This window comes from Palaemon carinicauda, chromosome 36 (genome assembly GCF_036898095.1).
Source record: "Palaemon carinicauda isolate YSFRI2023 chromosome 36, ASM3689809v2, whole genome shotgun sequence".
Classification (NCBI taxonomy): domain Eukaryota; kingdom Metazoa; phylum Arthropoda; class Malacostraca; order Decapoda; family Palaemonidae; genus Palaemon; species Palaemon carinicauda.
This window is the reverse complement of record NC_090760.1, coordinates 18,544,380-18,564,067: the sequence shown is the minus strand read 5'-3', so window position 1 is coordinate 18,564,067 and position 19,688 is coordinate 18,544,380. Positions and strand designations below refer to the sequence as shown.

The 19,688-nt window shown below is 45.5% G+C and overlaps 2 protein-coding genes across 2 annotated transcripts; one reads left to right on the top strand and one right to left on the bottom strand.

Moving 5' to 3' along the window:
- Nucleotides 1–38: 38 nt before the first annotated feature.
- On the top strand, nt 39–1,138 carry LOC137628507 (uncharacterized; the record flags this gene model as incomplete). The annotated part of the gene is made up of 2 exons (XM_068359659.1): nt 39–380; nt 1,094–1,138. Coding segments are annotated over 2 exons (387 nt in total), but the record flags the coding sequence as incomplete, so codon positions are not given.
- Nucleotides 1,139–1,315: 177 nt separating this feature from the next.
- On the bottom strand, nt 1,316–8,726 carry LOC137628506 (pneumococcal serine-rich repeat protein-like). The gene is made up of 7 exons (XM_068359658.1): nt 7,993–8,726; nt 7,579–7,952; nt 5,252–7,481; nt 4,097–5,010; nt 2,876–3,532; nt 1,645–2,843; nt 1,316–1,333 (listed from the first exon to the last, which is right to left on the bottom strand). The coding sequence occupies exons 1-7, from the start codon at nt 8,724–8,726 to the stop codon at nt 1,316–1,318; spliced, it is 6,126 nt and encodes a 2,041-aa protein (XP_068215759.1).
- Between the last annotated feature and the right edge of the window lie 10,962 nt (nt 8,727–19,688).

Sequence of the window (19,688 nt, the reverse complement as noted above, 5' to 3'; positions counted from 1 at the left end):
TAGCAGCAGCGGCACAGGAACTAGTAGCAGCAGCAGCAGAGGCACCATCAGAACTAGTAGCAGCAGCAGCAGCGGCATCGGAACTAGTAGCAGCTGCAACTGCAGCTATGGTGGCATCGGAACTAGTAACAGCCGCAACAGAACTAGTAGCAGCTGCAGCTGCAGCGGCATCGGAACTAGTAACAGCCGCAACAGCAGCAGCATCAGAACTAGTAACAGCCGCAGCAGCAGCAGCAGCATCAGAACTAGTAACAGCAGCAACGGCATCAGGACTAGTAGCAGGAGCAGCGGCGGCATCAAAACTAGTAGCAGGAGCAGATGCGGCATCAAAACTTGTAGCAGCAGTGGCATCAAAACTAGTAGCAGCGGCATCGGAACTAGTAGCAGCGGCATCAGAACTGGCTGCCACTGATTGGAACTAGCAGCAGCAGTAGGAGCACCGGCATCAGAACTAGCAGCTGCAGCAGCATGGGCATCGGAACTAGCAGCAGCAGCAGCAGCAGGGGCATCAGAACTAGTAGTAGTAGTAGTGGCGACATCAGACCTAGTAGTAGCAGGAGCGTCGGCATCACACCTAGTAGTAGCAGCAGTGGCATCGGAACTAGTAGTAGCAGTAACAGCAGCTACATTAGCATCAAAACTAGTAATAACAGCATCAGCAGCGGCATCGGAAATAGTAACAGCCGCAACAGAACTAGTAGCAGCTGCAGCTACGGTGGCATCGGAACTAGTAACAGCCGCAACAGCAGCAGCATCAGAACTAGTAACAGCCGCAGCAGCAGCGCCATCGGAACTAGTAACAGCAGCAACGGCATCAGGACTAGTAGCAGCAGCATCGGAACTAGTAGCAGTACCAGCGGCATTGGAACTAGTAGCCGCAGCATCGGAACTAGCAGCAGTAGCAGCGGCATTGGAACTAGTAGCAGCAGCGGCACTAGAACTAGTAGCATCAGCAGCATCGGCACTGGAACTAGTAGCATCAGCAGCACCGGCATCGGAACTAGTAGCAGTAGCAGCGGCATCAGAACTAGTAGCAGCAGCGGCGGCATTGGAACTAGCAGCTGCTGCAGTAGCAGCAGCAGCACCAGTATTGGAACTAGCAGCAGCAGCAGGGGCATCGGAACTAGAAGTAGCAGCAGCGGCATTGGAACTAGCAGCTGCTGCAGTAGCAGCAGCAGCACCAGTATTGGAACTAGCAGCAGCAGCAGGGGCATCGGAACTAGAAGTAGCAGCAGCGGAACCGGAAATAGAAGTAGCAGCAGTGGCACTGGAACTAGTAGCATCATCAGCAGCGGCACTGGAACTAGTAGCATCATCAGCAGCGGCACCAGAACTGGAAATAGCAGCAGCGGCACTGGATCTAGTAGTATCAGCAGCACCGGCATCAGAACTAGTAGCATCAGCAGCAGCGGCATCAGAACTAGTAGCATCAGCAGCAGCGGCATCGGAACTAGTAGCATCAGCAGCAGCGGCATTGGAACTAGCAGCAACAGCAGCAGCGGTATCAAAACTAGAAGCACCAGTGGCAGAACCGGCATCAGAACTAGCAGCAGCAGCAGCACCGGCATCAGAATTAGCAGCAGCAGCAGCAGAACCGGCATCAGAACTAGCAGCAGCAGCAGCAGAACCGGCATCAGAACTAGCAGCAGCAGCAGCAGAACCGGCATCAGAACTAGCAGCAGCAGCAGCACCGGCATCAGAACTAGCAGCAGCACCGGCATCTGAACTAGCAGCAGCAGAACCGGCATCTGAACTAGCAGCAGCAGCAGAACTGGCATCAGAACTAGCAGCAGCAGCAGCACCGGCATCAGAACTAGCAGCAGCAGCAGCACCGGCATCAAAACTAGCGGCAGCAGAAGCAGCACCGGCATTGGAACTAGCAGCAGCAGAAGCAGCACCGGCATTGGAACTAGCAGCAGCAAAAGCAGCACCGGCATCGGAACTAGTAGCAGCAGAAGTAGCACCGGCATCGGAACTAGTAGCAGCAGCAGCAGCAGCAGTGGTATCGGAACCAGTAGTAGCAGCAGCAGCAGCGGCATAGGAACTAGTAGCAGCAGCAGCTGTGGCATCGGAACCAGTAGTAGCAGCAGCAGTGGCATCGAAACTAGTAGCATCAGCAGCAGCAGTGGCATTGGAACCAGCATCAGCAGCGGCATCGGAACTAGTAGTAGCAGCAGCGTCGGCATTACACCTAGTAGTAGCAGCAACGTCGGCATTACACCTAGTAGTAGCAGCAGTGTCGGCATTACACCTAGTAGTAGCAGTAGCGGCATTGGAACTAGTAGCAAAAGCAGCAGCTACATCAGCAGCAAAACTAGTAGCAGCAGTAGTATCGGAACTAGTAGTAGCAACATCAGCAGTGGCATCGGAACTATTAGTAGCAGCAGCATCAGCAGCGGCATCAGAACTAGTAGCAGCAGCAGTGTCAGCATCAGACCTAGTACTAGTAGCAGCAGCGGCACAGGAACTAGTAGCAGAAGCAGCAGAGGCACCATCAGAACTAGTAGCAGCAGCAGCAGCGGCATCGGAACTAGTAGCTGCTGCAACTGCAGCTATGGTGGCATCGGAACTAGTAACAGCCGCAACAGAACTAGTAGCAGCTGCAGCTGCAGCTGCAGCTGCGGTGGCATCGGAACTAGTAACAGCCGCAACAGCAGCAGCATCAGAACTAGTAACAGCCGCAGCAGCAGCAGCAACGGCATCAGGACTAGTAGCAGGAGCAGCGGCGGCATCAAAACTAGTAGCAGGAGCAGATGCGGCATCAAAACTTGTAGCAGCAGTGGCATCAAAACTAGTAGCAGCGGCATCGGAACTAGTAGCAGCGGCATCAGAACTGGCTGCCACTGATTGGAACTAGCAGCAGCAGTAGGAGCACCGGCATCAGAACTAGCAGCTGCAGCAGCAGGGGCATCGGAACTAGCAGCAGCAGCAGCAGCAGGGGCATCAGAACTAGTAGTAGTAGTAGTGGCGACATCAGACCTAGTAGTAGCAGGAGCGTCGGCATCACACCTAGTAGTAGCAGCAGTGGCATCGGAACTAGTAGTAGCAGTAGCAGCAGCTACATTAGCATCAAAACTAGTAATAACAGCATCAGCAGCGGCATCGGAAATAGTAACAGCCGCAACAGAACTAGTAGCAGCTGCAGCTGCAGCTACGGTGGCATCGGAACTAGTAACAGCCGCAACAGCAGCAGCATCAGAACTAGTAACAGCCGCAGCAGCAGCGCCATCGGAACTAGTAACAGCAGCAACGGCATCAGGACTAGTAGCAGCAGCATCGGAACTAGTAGCAGTACCAGCGGCATTGGAACTAGTAGCAGCAGCATCGGAACTAGCAGCAGTAGCAGCGGCATTGGAACTAGTAGCAGCAGCGGCACTAGAACTAGTAGCATCAGCAGCATCGGCACTGGAACTAGTAGCATCATCAGCATCGGCACTGGAACTAGTAGCATCAGCAGCACCCGCATCGGAACTAGTAGCAGTAGCAGTGGCATCAGAACTAGTAGCAGCGGCGGCATTGGAACTAGCAGCTGCTGCAGTAGCAGCAGCAGCACCAGTATTGGAACTAGCAGCAGCAGCAGGGGCATCGGAACTAGAAGTAGCAGCAGCGGCATTGGAACTAGCAGCTGCTGCAGTAGCAGCAGCAGCACCAGTATTGGAACTAGCAGCAGCAGCAGGGGCATCGGAACTAGAAGTAGCAGCAGCGGAACCGGAAATAGAAGTAGCAGCAGTGGCACTGGAACTAGTAGCATCATCAGCAGCGGCACTGGAACTAGTAGCATCATCAGCAGCGGCACCAGAACTGGAAATAGCAGCAGCGGCACTGGATCTAGTAGTATCAGCAGCACCGGCATCAGAACTAGTAGCATCAGCAGCAGCGGCATCAGAACTAGTAGCATCAGCAGCAGCGGCATTGGAACTAGTAGAAGCAGCAGCAACATTGGAACTAGCAGCAACAGCAGCAGCGGTATCAAAACTAGAAGCACCAGTGGCAGAACCGGCATCAGAACTAGCAGCAGCAGCAGCAGAACCGGCATCAGAACTAGCAGCAGCAGCAGCAGAACCGGCATCAGAACTAGCAGCAGCAGCAGCAGAACCGGCATCAGAACTAGCAGCAGCAGCAGCAGAACCGGCATCAGAACTAGCAGCAGCAGCAGCACCGGCATCAGAACTAGCAGCAGCACCGGCATCTGAACTAGCAGCAGCAGCAGCAGCAGAACCGGCATCTGAACTAGCAGCAGCAGCAGAACCGGCATCAGAACTAGCAGCAGCAGCAGCACCGGCATCAGAACTAGCAGCAGCAGCAGCACCGGCATCAAAACTAGCGGCAGCAGAAGCAGCACCGGCATCAAAACTAGCGGCAGCAGAAGCAGCACCGGCATTGGAACTAGCAGAAGCAGCACCGGCATTGGAACTAGCAGCAGCAAAAGCAGCACCGGCATCGGAACTAGTAGCAGCAGAAGTAGCACCGGCATCGGAACTAGTAGCAGCAGCAGCAGCAGCAGTGGTATCGGAACCAGTAGTAGCAGCAGCAGCAGCGGCATAGAAACTAGTAGCAGCAGCAGCTGTGGCATCGGAACCAGTAGTAGCAGCAGCAGTGGCATCGAAACTAGTAGCAGCAGTGGCATTGGAACCAGCAGCGGCATCGGAACTAGTAGTAGCAGCAGCGTCGGCATTACACCTATTAGTAGCAGCAGCGTCGGCATTACACCTAGTAGTAGCAGTAGCGGCATTGGAACTAGTAGCAAAAGCAGCAGCTACATCAGCAGCAAAACTAGTAGCAGCAGTAGCATCGGAACTAGTAGTAGCAACATCAGCAGTGGCATCAGAACTATTAGTAGCAGCAGCATCAGCAGCGGCATCAGAACTAGTAGCAGCAGCAGTGTCAGCATCAGACCTAGTACTAGTAGCAGCAGCGGCATCGGAACTAGTAGCAGCTGCAACTGCAGCTATGGTGGCATCGGAACTAGTAACAGCCGCAACAGAACCAGTAGCAGCTGCAGAGCTGCAGCTGCGGTGGCATCGGAACTAGTAACAGCCGCAGCATCAGAACTAGTAACAGCCGCAGCAGCAGCAGCAGCATCAGAACTAGTAACAGCAGCAACGGCATCAGGACTAGTAGCAGGAGCAGCGGCGGCATCAAAACTAGTAGCAGGAGCAGATGCGGCATCAAAACTTGTAGCAGCAGTGGCATCAAAACTAGTAGCAGCGGCATCGGAACTAGTAGCAGCGGCATCAGAACTGGCTGCCACTGATTGGAACTAGCAGCAGCAGTAGGAGCACCGGCATCAGAACTAGCAGCTGCAGCAGCAGGGGCATCGGAACTAGCAGCAGCAGCAGCAGCAGGGGCATCAGAACTAGTAGTAGTAGTAGTGGCGACATCAGACCTAGTAGTAGCAGGAGCGTCGGCATCACACCTAGTAGTAGCAGCAGTGGCATCGGAACTAGTAGTAGCAGTAGCAGCAGCTACATTAGCATCAAAACTAGTAATAACAGCATCAGCAGCGGCATCGGAAATAGTAACAGCCGCAACAGAACTAGTAGCAGCTGCAGCTGCAGCTGCAGCTACGGTGGCATCGGAACTGGTAACAGCCGCAACAGCAGCAGCATCAGCATCGGAACTAATAGCAGTACCAGCGGCATTGGAACTAGTAGCAGCAGCATCGGAACTAGCAGCAGTAGCAGCGGCATTGGAACTAGTAGCAGCAGCGGCACTAGAACTAGTAGCATCAGCAGCATCAGCACTGGAACTAGTAGCATCAGCAGCACCCGCATCGGAACTAGTAGCAGTAGCAGCGGCATCAGAACTAGTAGCAGCAGCGGCATTGGAACTAGCAGCTGCTGCTACTGCAGCAGCAGCACCAGTATTGGAACTAGCAGCAGCAGCATCGGAACTAGAAGTAGCAGCAGCGGCATTGGAACTAGCAGCTGCTGCAGTAGCAGCAGCAGCACCAGTATTGGAACTAGCAGCAGCAGCAGGGGCATCGGAACTAGAAGTAGCAGCAGCGGAACCGGAAATAGAAGTAGCAGCAGTGGCACTGGAACTAGTAGCATCATCAGCAGCGGCACTGGAACTAGTAGCATCATCAGCAGCGGCACTGGAACTAGTAGCATCATCAGCAGCGGCACCAGAACTGGAAATAGCAGCAGCGGCACTGGATCTAGTAGTATCAGCAGCACCGGCATCAGAACTAGTAGCATCAGCAGCAGCGGCATCAGAGCTAGTAGCATCAGCAGCAGCGGCATCAGAACTAGTAGCATCAGCAGCAGCGGCATCGGAACTAGTAGCATCAGCAGCAGCGGCATTGGAACTAGTAGAAGCAGCAGCAACATTGGAACTAGCAGCAACAGCAGCAGCGGTATCAAAACTAGAAGCACCAGTGGCATCGGAACTAGTAATAGCAGCAGCGGCATTGGAACTAGCAGCAGCAGTGATATCAAAACTAGCAGCAGCATCGGAACTAGCAGCAGCAGCGGCGGCTTCGGAAGTAGCAGCAGCAACAGCAGCAGCGGTATCAAAACTAGCAGCAGCAGCGGCATCGGAACTAGGAACTAGCAGCAGCAGCATCGGAACTAGCAGCAGCAGCAGCGGCGGCTTCAGAACTAGCAGCAGCAGCAGCGGCAGCGGCTTCAGAACTAACAGCAGCAGCATCGGAACTAGCAGCAGTAGCATCGCAACTAGTAGCAGCAGAAGGGGCATCATTGGAACTACAGAACTAGCAGCAGCAGCATCGGAATTAGCAGCGGGATTGGAACTAGCAGCAGCAGCATCGGAACTAGCAGCAGCAGCAGCGGCGGCTTCAGAACTAGCAGCAGCAGCATCGCAACTAGTAGCAGCAGCAGGGGCATCATAGGAACTAGTAGCAGCATCAAGACTTGCAGCAGCTTCAGCATCAGGACTAGCGGCAGCGGCAGCATCGGAACTACTAGCAACAGCAGCAGCAGCATTGGAACTAGCAGCAACAGCAGCAGCGGTATCAAAACTAGCAGCAGCAGTGGCATCGGAACTAGTAACAGCAGCAGCGGCATCGGAACTAGAAGCAGCAGCAGCAGCGATATCAAAACTAGCAGCAGCAGCAGCAGCGGCATCAGAACTAGGAACAGCAGCAGCGGCATCGGAACAAGGAACAGCAGCAGCAGCAGCATCAGGGGCTTCGGAACTAGCAGCAGCGGCATCGGAATTAGCAGCGGCATCGGAACTAGTAGCAGCAGCAGGGGCATCATCGGAACTAGTAGCAGCAGCAGGGGCATCATCGGAACTATTAGCAGCAGCAGGGGCATCATCGGAACTATTAGCAGAAGCAGGGGCATCATCGGAACTAGTAGCAGCATCAAGACTTGCAGCATCAGGACTAGTAGCAGCAGCAGCAGCATCAAGACTAGCAGCATTGGAACTAGTAGCAGCAGCAGCATTGGAACTAGTAGCAGCAGCAACAGTGGAGCTAGTAGCAGCAGTAGCGACAGCATCGAGACTAGTAGTAACTGCAGTGGCAGCATCGAGACTAGTAGCAGCAGAAGCATAGACTAGTAGCAACTACAGCGGCAGCATTGGGACTAGTAGCAGCAATAGCATCAGTACTAGTATCAACAGCAGCATCAGAACTTGTAGCAACAGCAGCAGAGGCATCAACACTAGTAGCAGTAGCAGCAGTGGCGGCGACATCGGGACTAGTAGTAGCAGTAGCGGCGGCGGGACTAGTAGCTGCAGCAGCGGCATCGGGACTAGTAACAGCAGCAGCAGCAGGTGCAACAGAACTGGCAGCAGCACCGGCATCGTGACTAGTAGCAGCAGTAGAAGTGGTATCGGGTGCAGTAGCAGCAACGGCGGCATCGTGACTAGTAGTATCAGCAGCAGCATTGGGAATAGTAGCAATAGCAGCAGCCGGGGCAGCATTCAGACTAGTAGCAGCAGCAGCGGTGGCATCGGGACTAGTAGCAGCAGCAGGATCAGGACTAGTAGCAGTAGCCGCATTCAGACTAGTAGCAGCAGCACCGGTGTTGACTAGTAGCAGTAGCAGCAGCTGCGTCTGGACTAGTAGCAACAACAGCACCAGGTTCATCGAGACTAGTCACAGCAGTAGAAGTGGCATCGGGACTAGTAGCAGCAGCAGCAACATCGGGACTAGCAGCAGCAGTAGCAGCTGCTGCTGCTGCATCAGGACTAGTAGTAGTAGCAGCAGCAGCTGCATCAGGACTAGTAGTAGCAGAAGCAGCTGCTGCTGCAGCATCAGGACTAGTAGTAGTAGCAGCAGCTGCTGCTGCTGCATCAGGACTAGTAGTAGTAACAGCAGCTGCTGCTGCATTGGGACTAGTAGCAGCAGCAGCGGCTGCAGCATCAGGACTAGTAGCAGCAGCAGCTGCTGCATCGGGACTAGTAGCAGTAGCAGCAGCTGCTGCATTGGGACTAGTAGCAGTAGCAGCAGCAGTGGCATTGGGACTAGTAGCAGTAGCAGCGGCATTGGGACTAGTAGCAGCAGCAGCAGCGGCATTGGGACTAGTAGCAGCAGCAGCAGCGGCATTTGGACTAGTAGCAGCAGCAGCAGTGGCATCGGGCCTAGTAGCAGAAGCATCAGCAGCAGCAGCGGGACTAGCAAGCAGCAGCAGCAGCGGCATCAGGACTAGTAGCTGTAGCAGCAGCGGCGGCGGCATCAGTACTAGTAGCAGCAGCAGCGGCCTCGGGACTAGCAGCGGAGTTGTGACTAGTAGCAGCAGCAGTAGCGGCGCCATTGTGGCTAGTAGCAGAAGCAGCTGCGGCATCGGGACTATTAGCTGAGACGTGGAATGAGAAGCAGGAACATATAGGGGCACTAGAAGGTGATAGGATGTGTAACTGCTCCTTACTTATCCTTCCCCTTAGTGGATTAGACTGGGTAAGGTCTGGGGTGCAGATTATACACGATATCTTCGGATAGTCGTTTCCGGGGGGTTGGAACCCCGTTGATTCCTAATGGTAATTCTCTTGTAATATCAATCGCAGAAATATTATACTGTAGAAGTTGCCAGAAGGAACTTTCCATCAGGACGACATTGCTCGAGCCCCCCAAAAATATCAATATCCTTTAAAAACTGTACAACTTACTCCACTGGAGCACTCTCACCTAAAATTTCCCCAAGGGACATATTAATTTCTATCTTGACATCTAGAAAAAGGACTGGACAGCGAAATATGCTCAATGATTACAACTAGTTGGCAAGCAAAGAAGCAATTGGCCTGCCTATCCCCACCACTTGCCCTGATATATCTGCGAGTTTAATTTGTGTGCCCTAAAAACAGGATAGGGCACCAAAATATACTCAATGGTTACATCTACTTGGCAAGCAAAGAAGCAATTGGCCTGCCTATACCCACCACTTGCCATGAGACATCTGCGAGTTTAATTTGTGCGCCCTATATGTAACAGAGTTAAAACAATAATAGACCTTTTGTCCATCTGGAAATGCGACCATGGTTGGACGGAAGGCTTAATTGACTTTGATTTAAAATTACTATTTAAATTAGACCAGTGAGCCTGCTACTGGTCTCTACAATAAAACCTAAAACTATTTTACAAATCAGAAACTTCATCTTACTAAAATATAAAACCAATCCTTAATCTCTTGCACCAATTGATGGCAAGAGACTAGACTTCTTGAAGCTACTAAAACTTGAGTCGATAAAAATCAGTAGAAAAATTACTATAAAAAATGAATTTCAGAGCTGTCAAAACCACCAACATTTTTCCCATAAAAATAGATGAACTTGACAGAAGCTTTTTTTTTTAAATTACATTTTCAGTTGTCACTATGGAGCGAAGGTGGGTGGACTGTATCAAGGATGACCTTCGATCGGGGTGGATTAACCGGCGATGAGGTGTGGGACAGAGGTGGGTGGAGAGAGCTGACCAGAAGCATTGACCCCACATGGAGGTGGGAGGGGATGTAGACATAGAAGAAGAAAAAAGGAGACTATGGAGCAACCCATAACATCAAAACTCTTGGAACCATCGGTATAAATATGATAAGCATCATCATGCTCGGAAATATGAGATAGGAAACTAGCCCATAACGGTTCATCTGAAATGTTCCTTTTACTATCTATAACCGGATGGACAAATCTCTATCTTGGGTCAATTCCAAGGAGGATACTTTGATGAGGTAACTTCAGCTACTGCAGGGGAAAGTAATCCCACTGCAATAGCTGAGGCTTCTAGTTTAACTTCTAATGGTTTTGGCAACGTAGTTCTAGTTGGTACTCTTATCAACGGGTGGTTGCTTAATGATCTTAAAACCTGGGTTGAGCTTCGAGGTAAGAACGCAAGATATTTACAGTAATACCTTGAGATGAGTGTCCCAACATATGAGAAATTTGAGATACGAGGAAAGTTCCGAGCAAATATTTGTCCTGAGATACGAGATAAAATTATGAGATTCGAGGTAGTTCCCTATGCGGCCGCCAGGTGGCCGAGTTTGCGAGAGGCTTCTCACCAGGACAGCATCGCTCGGTCTATCCCATCGGATCTCTGTCGCGTAAAATTATCTCCGAGCATCATCCGTAGTTTGCTTTTTTACACGTTTTTTGTGTTAATCAGTGCAGAATTAATTAAATAAGCAATGGGTCGAAAGCAAGCAAGTGCAAACACGGGTAGTGAAAAGAAAGAGCGTATGATGACAATGGAGATGAAGCATGAAATAATAAACATGAGAGTGGCCTAAGTGACTAAGCTGGCGCGCCAATATGAAAGGAGAACATCGACAATATTTACCATCCTCAAGCAGAAGGACGCTATAAAGAGCACCAAGCCTTCCAAAGGAGTAACCATCCTTTCCAAGCTGCGCAGTGATATTCACAGCAAGGAGAGGCTTAATATATTATGGATAAAGGGGAAACAGTTGGCGAGAAATAGTGTGACCGAGACTATTATATGTGAAAAGGCCACCAGAATCTATGATGACTTGAAAAGGAAGCAAGCAGCCGAGAGAGGGGAGACTTCGACGCCAGCTGAAACCTTCAAAGCCAGTCGTGGCTGGCTGGATAATTTAAAATATCAGACTGGGGTACACTCGGTTGTGAGGCATGGGGAAGCAGCTAGTTCTGACTCTAAAGCCGTGGCGGACTTCGTCACAACCTTTGCCTCGGTTATCGCCCAACATGGCTTCATCCCCCGACAAGTCTTCAAACTGCGATGAAACTGACCTGTTCTGGAAGAAGATGCCCTGGAGGACTTTCATCACGGCAGAGAAGAGACTACCAGGCCATAAACCCAGGAAGGACCGGTTAACTCTAGCCTTGTGTGCCAATGCCAGCGGTGACTGAAAGGTCAAGCCACTGCTGGCGTACCACTCGGAAAGCCCACGTGCTTTCAAGAGCCAAGGGATCTTGAAAGAAAAACTGCATGTGATGTGGCTCGCTAATGCTAAGGCTCAAGTTACGCAGCATTTCTTCATGGAATGGGTTAATCTGTGCTTTGGTCTGGCAATCAAAAAATATTTGGCGGAGAAAAACCTGCCAATGAAATGTCTCCTGGTCCTCGACAATGCCCCTGGTCACCCTCCTGGTCTTGAAGAGGACATTCATGAGGAGTTCAGGTTCATCAAGGTCCTTTAGCTACTGCCCAACACAACGTCACTCCTCCAGCCCTTGGACCAACAAGTTATTTCTAATTTCAAAACCTGCACACGAAGCATTTGTACATGAAATGCTTCGATCTCACAGACAACACCAATCTCACCCTTCGTGAATTTTGGAAGGAACATTTTAATATCGTCCATTGCTTAAAAATTATTGACAGGGTGTCAGAAGACGAACTCTTAATTCAGCATGAAAGAAATTGTGGCCAACTTCCATCGCTGAGAGGGACTTGGAAGGGCTCGATACGGCAGACACTGATGACCCCGAACCTATTGTGATGGATGAAACGGTGTCTCTTGGAAAGTCCATGGGGCTGGAGGTAGACGAGGCAGACATCAATGACCTTGTTGAGGAGCATCAGGAAGAGCTCAGGACACAGGAATTGATAGAACTCCAGGAGATGAAACATTCAGAGGTGTTGCAGGAGCTCAGTAGCAAAGAGGAGGTGGAAGACGAGGGCCGCCTTTCTACGGCAGAAATCAAAGACATGTTAGTGAAGTTGCAGGAGTTTTCTAATTTTATGGAAAAAGAGGCACCCGGACAAGTTGGCAAGTGGCCGTGCGCCATTTTTGCAACATTTTGAAGGGGAGACAGAAGCAAACATCCATAGATAGGTTCCTTTTAAAAAGGCCGTCAAAAAGTGAAGGTGAAAGCGAGGCAAAAATAGCCAAGCCAGAAGAAGAAAAGTAAAAAAATTAACATGAAAACAAAATTCAAATTAAGTTTAGTGTCACGTAAGATTAAGATTTTATTTTTAATTATGTACAGTAAGCTAATTTTATTTAAGTTAAATTTAAAGTTGCTAATTTCATTTAAGTTAAATTTAAAGTTGCTAATTTCATTTGTTAAATTTAAAGTTAAGGTTATGTTACGTAGTGTTACAAGTGTTGCATACCGAACTTGTTGCCGGCAAGTCTCTCTCCTCCCCGTCCTCTCTCCCTTCTCCTCCTCCGCGCACACCGCCATTAGCTGCTACCGTCTGTCTCGAAGGTAAGAACTCCATAAAAATGTTACATTTCATTGAGCATCATAACCAGTTCATAGGCATTTGTTATTTTGTTAGCGTAGAATGTTGATTACAACAATTAAAGTAATGTTTTTTCACTGTAATATACTGTTTTTAGGGTTTTTTTCAGAGGGTGAAAATGGATTAATTTTTTTAGTTACTTGAAATGGAAAAAATTTATCTGAGATACGAGCAAATTGACATGCGAGCTCGGTCCTGGAAAGGATTAAACTCTCTTTTCTTAAGGTATTACTGTACCTCAAACCCAACTCTTTCCTACAAATAAAAAGGGGAGGAATCCCCGAATCCACGTACAAGCTACAGTAGGGTCCCGAATTATGCGAGAATTTGGTCGATTAATGACCTCGTATAAATGGAAAATCGCGAATTTCGAAACACACAACTAACAGAAATAATTCCATTGTGGCCATGGCAACCAGCAATTTGCCTATTCAAATGTGTTTACTACCCATTTCCAATACTTTCTTTGTACTATACTGTATTTCTTTATAATATCAAATTGTTTTTGTAAATAAATAAAACATTTAATATACTTTAAAGTTCTAATAACTTGAAAAATGGTTAAAATTATAACCAGGATAGGTGTAAACACCATATATTTCCCGTTACAACACAACCCAAAATACAGACAAATTTTAATGTTTGTCATATCTATTGTATAATACAACTGGTGAATAGCAAAACCATCACTCTATAGACTAGCTTGTTGTATGATTGAAAATCCAGAATTATCAAAATAAAGGCGATTTTATATCATGCGTTTCCTAAACACGCTAAAAAGCAGAATAGAAAACGACAACCAATGTTTTGTTTACGTTTATCTCTGATCACAACGAAGAAACAGACACATTTATACATCTGTGTTTTTGAATTGACAGCAATTTTACCAAGTATAGATTATATGTTGAATTTGTTATTACCAATGTTCTAATTATTTTTTATTAGAACTTTCAAATAAATGAAATGAATGCCATTTATGAAATGTTTTTCTTTATGATGCCGCCTGAAACGGAAACCTTCCATTTGTTTACGCTCCATCTTCGATCATAATAAACAAACGTATGCATTAAACACACATGATCTAAGTCATAACTAATGATATTACAAACATTTAGTAAACATTATGTTATTACAAATATTTTACTTACCGTATCCATATAAATTCCTAAATTCGTAGCAAAGCTGGAAATTTTTTTTTCCTTATGCGTTTAATCCACAATAGCAAACTGCCGCTAATGACAGAGTGATAACTTACGATAATTCTAAACTGTTACGAAAGATAATTGTCCTTTCCATATTCAAAATACTTTTCCTAACTTCAGTTATAAGTCAACTTGTACCCACCTCAATTATGGATCCATAAGCAAAAAAGGTAAAGAAGAAAGTACTAGGCCTATTTTTAAAGTCACCGAACAATTAGGTTACCGCTATAACGTTCGATATGAGAGAGAGAGAGAGAGAGAGAGAGAGAGAGAGAGAGAGAGAGAGAGAGAGAGAGAGAGAGAGAGAGAGAGGGATGGTTTTAAAGTACTAAACAATAAATATGATAGGTTATAACACATTGGTGTTTATGTAATATTAACTGTATAGATGGTTTGAATAAGTTAAGAAATGGTGTAAACAATTCTTTGTTATTGTATTCGCGCGGAAGCTAGACATCAGCTGATGTGATCACAGCCAAAAGTAAAACAAAAATAAGTTAGCAATACTCGATTTTTAAAACACACCCGAAATTTAACAACATAAGTACATGTTTTATTATAGCGCAATTGACATTTTAAGAGTAAAAATTTTCTGGAATAGAATGGTGTTTCCTAAAAAATAGTGGTTTGCGGACGAAATCGGTTACCGTATTTTAAGCTATGATTGAAATGGATGTATACACTGTATAATTTTTTCGTTTTGTATTTAATTGACACTTCAAGAAAACCGATTTTGGTTTCTTCATCTATTTGTAAGTATTGTATAACGAGAGAGAGAGAGAGAGAGAGAGAGAGAGAGAGAGAGAGAGAGAGAGAGAGAGAGAGAGAGAGAGAGAGAGAGAGATATTATGACGCAGAAGGTTACAGACCTAGAACAGGGGAGGATGAAGGTGGGGGGGGGAGTGATGATATAGGCTGGGTGGACTCGCAGGGGAGACGGTAGGAGACGGGGGAAGGGGGGATTTGGTTGCCAGTGGCTAAAAATAGATTCTGAAAGACGGTAAAGGGAAAAACGAATCCCATCGAATAAACAGAATAAGGAAAGGGAATAAGATCCAGAGGAATAATAGATATAATGGAATGAAAATGACTAGATGGTGTTAGTTGTGATAAGAATAATTTAGATATTTGAAATAAGAGTGTCTGAGGAGGTATAGAAGGAATTCGTGATAAATATAGAGGAATATCAAAGGATACAGTTAGTTTGCATTAAAGGGTTTGTTATCGTTTATCGGCAGTGAATAGCCTAAACTTCGGTAACGAGTTGTCAATATTTTGTCATATTTTAAACAGTATACATTTGATTTGCAAACATTGGTTTTGTAGAGTAGACGGTAAAATAAAATCTAGAGAGAGAGAGAGAGAGAGAGAGAGAGAGAGAGAGAGAGAGAGAGAGAGAGAGAGATTTCTGCCATCAAATCTCTCTCTCTCTCTCTCTCTCTCTCTCTCTCTCTCTCTCTCTCTCTCTCTCTCTCTCTCTTAGATTTTATTTTACCGTCTACTCTACAAAACCAATGTTTGCAAATCAAATGTATAGCCTACTGTTTAAAATATGACAAAATATTGACAAATCGTTACCGAAGTTTAGGCTATTCACTGCCGATAAACGAACCCAGTCTACTCGTGAAAACCTTGAACGCCCAGAGGGAAAAATAAGGCCTTTAAATATACTGTACTAAACAAAAATAATGCTTTAATATACCATCATTAACACTACCATTACAATTATCGTAAGGTTGGAGAAAGATAAAGATTGCCGAGAACGTAACCACATTTCTGTTTACATTTTGTCAGCTGGACTCGCACAGTTAACAGTTGATTTCATTGTTGTGGAATTTTATCCTTAAATAGGCTATTCATCATGAAATTATGTTAATGAAATGTAATGTTAATATTGTTTTGTAACATTTATTATAAATCACCGTATTTAGGGCTACCAATATACTTAAAAAGACTATAGATTTGATACATTTTGTAGTGCTTGACTCGCGAACTTTGAACAGCCTCGTGGATACAGAAAATTTATTTTTGAAAAATAGCGATCGTGGAAAAGGGGAATCGTGTAATTCGAACACGCTTAATTCGGGACCCTACTGTATATACACGATGTCCTATATGCACCTGTGCAAATTCTTAAGCCATATTATGAACAACATCGTTTTGCTAAAGTGGTTTTGCATGCAGATCCATATATCTGACAACCATAATCTATTTTACTCAGGCACAATGCCTGGTATATCCTCAACAAAAAAAGTCCTATAAACTCCCCAGTTGCAACCATACGCAATTTTAAGCATAAGAGACATAATAGCATTAATCAAGTCTCCTTTGGCGGTTTCAAAGAGGTGGTCGAGAGACTGAAGTGCAGGTCTGCTATGAAGGAATGAATGATGGGTATGAGAAGACAAGCTGATGTCATCTTTCACAGGAACAGAAACCTCCTCCTGTGCTGCCTTCAAAGCAAGTGCCCCTCCACTGACCACTTCTTGCAGTACCAAGGAGAGCCACAAAACTCGCAGGGCCATGTCGACCGGAAAAGGGGCTCCTAAGGTACAAGCCCTTCCGTTTTGCTAAGGGAAATGGGACGGTCTTCCTGCCTCGAGGTTTGTCCTAATGTTAAAGGGCCACCACTCTTACCCAAAATGGCTTCCAGAGGCAACTGACAGGCAATAATCATAGTGAAGCATACTGGGGGTCGAAGGGCGAGGTCAGGACTTCTAAGACTTCAAGGATGACCCTGAAAGTAAAGAATCCTTTTTAGACCTCTTCTTCCTCCCTTGTCACAAAGAAAACCTTGACTGCAGGAGTGTCCTCTGCAGGCACGGTAAAAAAGGTGTGCATCTCTCCTTTGAAGTCAGGGTGTCGCATCAACAAGCCCACGCAAGTCTGCACTGCAGGCACCCCTACCAAAGACACAGGATCGTTATTACAGTGGTAATATAAAGTAAACAAAAAGGTTAAATGGACAATACTCCAGCCAGCAGGAAAGTCTGTTCTCACTGGTGGCTGCAATCAAAGTGACTACTTAGTGATCGAGCTAGGGTGGGGGTCAGGGGTGTTTCCCCACTCCCGGCTGGTAACTACCGGCCACTTGTTTGCATCTAGTAATAAAATCTTAACTGCCATGTACTCCAACTTCACCATTATCTCTTATATGTAAAGGATGAAGGTTTGTATTTGTGTCGGAACAAATAAGCATTAACAGTACCAGCTGCAGCATTAATAACAGCATTAGCAGCAGCAGCATCAATATCAGAAGCTGCAAGAGCAATAATACCTGTTGTATCATCAGGAAATGTAGCAGCAGCTGTAGTTTCCATAGCCTTGGCAGCAACAGCATCAATAACAATAGCAGCATCAAAGTGTAGCTGTAGCATAAATAGCAAGAGCAGCCACAGTCTCAATAACAGCTACATCAATATCAGTAGCAGCAAAAACACCAGCAGTATCAATAGCAATAGCAGGGCATTGAAAAAAGCAATCCCATCATTGGCTTCACTGGCAATCAGGTGAAAAGGCTATTGCGACGGCACAGAATTAAATAGGCCACTCTAATCCGCACCACCAGTCGCAGGAAAGCAAGGAGTATTATTGTCAATCCAGCAGGTGAAAAGGTAACAACAGCAGCAAACAAAAGAAGGTAGCAAGACATTGAAGAAATCAACCCAACAAACACCTGCAATAAAGATGGCCAATTAAACCAGATGCAACCATATTCAGGGAAGTAAAGGTGCTAATGCAACAAGCTACAATAATTGCATAACAGCAAATTGGACCGGACACCCAAGATTTGAAAATAAAATTGCAACCAACACAAGCTGCAGCAGGACTGTGACTGTATAACAAGTGCAGCACTAAGAGCAAGTTAGTGAAGCAGCTATACCTCCTAAACGGGGCAGCCAAAAGGTCAATCTCATCAAACAGTTGAGTCGTGTAAATGACAACCCAACCAATGACAGAAGAAGAAAGGACCTAACCATACTATAACCATCTGATAAACAGTAATAGCAATGATAGAATTGAGGTGAATCAGCAGCAGTAGCAGTAATAGCAGCACAGTAGTGTGAGGTAGTGTAAAAGCCAATCTAACTAATAAAAGAAAAACCAGGGCTGTGAAGAGGGCATTCCATCAACCAAATGAAACTATCTAATTGAAATTTAGAAAAGACAATATAACCAAAGCCAGCAGTTGTAGGATGCAGAAATGCCAATCCACCAAGCAGCATTTATTAAAGGATAGCTAACAGTCGATTCCAATCAGCAGGGATTGCTATACAGAAATAAAAAGGCCAATTCCAACAGTTCCAGTTTTATCAGATTAATGAAGAGGCCAGTCCAGCATGAAGTAGAGTAACAAACATATCAATCTAACCATCAGTAGAAATAGCAGGGCAGAGAGTACATAGTTTGATCTATGTACGGTAGACATCGACAGAACGCTCAATCCAACCACAACCAATTGTAGGATGGTGGTGAGGACTCCTATTCTATCAATGGTAGTAATCACAGAGCATCAACTAGCAACCAAGGTGAACAATATGAACTTAGACGAGACACAGACATTTATAATTACATATCTGACCTGAAAACTGCTCACAACTAGAGAAGTAAACTAACATTTCCCACAAATATCAAATTTTTAAGTAATTTGTATTTTTCTTAACATACTTACCTAGAACTACCTTCTTAGGAGTTACTGGTAACTCTACCTAACCGACCAGCTTTTTGTATAGTTTACCCTCTTTCCGTTTTCAAATACCAACAATTAATTCAAAATTCATACCCTTAGCCTGCCCTTAGAAGACTTCGTAAGAATATGAAGCTATAACCTATCACATATGCCATATAAATAAAATGCAAATAACTACAAAGTAAATACACACAATTTATTATTTAAAATCAAGAAATGAAAATCACTTGGCTAAGTTTAACACTACAAAAACATTGCTATAAGGTAAGAATAATTATTGTATTTCTATAAAATTGTATAGTAATATGGAAATAAATATTTTTATAATAATGGATAATTATTTTGCCCTTTTCTTAATTTTACTTTTCAAGCTGGCTTCATTTACTGCTGCATAATGTCCTTCAGTGAATATACTAATATGATCAAAGAAAATAATTACTTTCAGATCTGGTGGAACTTCATAGGTCTGGTCACTCGGAGGGAAGGATTTTACGATCGTGAACGTTAAAAGTTGATGCAACTGGAGATTTGTTGCAAGTTAAAATATGTAGGTGATTAATGGGTTTAGATCAGAGCAAATATTACTATCAAACTGCATGAAGAGAGCAATGTAGATAACAAGATTAAATTGCTAACCTAAGCTGTACCTAAATAAAGTAATGGTTTTTTGCATAACAAGAGTTCGTATTTACATGTGGTTACGAGTGTCAAAACCAAAATGATAAAATATGTAGTTAGAATATTAATTACTATGTCATAACCAAACTGTAGAATAAATAAAAGCATAAATTCTATGTTAAATGTATGTAGTATTGACAATAGTCTTAGTTAGTAATTTGAAAATATTCCTCTTTGGTATCATTAAACTCTAGAGGCTACTCACATACTTCATTTTTCCATTTTGAAAAAAAAAAAAAAAAAAAAAAAAGTTTTTGATAAAAACCATTAAAATATTTAAACCCTAGCATAAACCAATGAGTTTCTGCTTTTTCATACAAATATCTATTTCTTTTAAAACAAATTTGTTCAAAGTTTACAATGTATAAGTATAGAACTTGACATCACATAGGAAGCTCCCATATTTCTTTAATAAAACAAAATAAAGGTTATATAATGTCAATAAAATGCTCAATAATAATAGTGCACCTCAATAATGCATTCA

What these genes read in the sequence shown, in the direction of transcription:
- LOC137628506 (XM_068359658.1), bottom strand. Translation starts at nt 8,726, where the DNA reads ATGGCGCCGCTACTGCTGCTGCTACTAGTCACAACTCCGCTGCTAGTC. An exon ending in ACTGCTACTAGTCAACACCG is followed by an intron (nt 7,953 to 7,992) that starts GTGCTGCTGCTA and finishes TACTGCTACTAG; the next exon opens with TCCTGATCCTGCTGCTGCTA. An exon ending in TGCTGCTAGTTCTGATGCCG is followed by an intron (nt 3,533 to 4,096) that starts GTTCTGCTGCTG and finishes CTGCTACTGCAG; the next exon opens with CAGCTGCTAGTTCCAATGCC.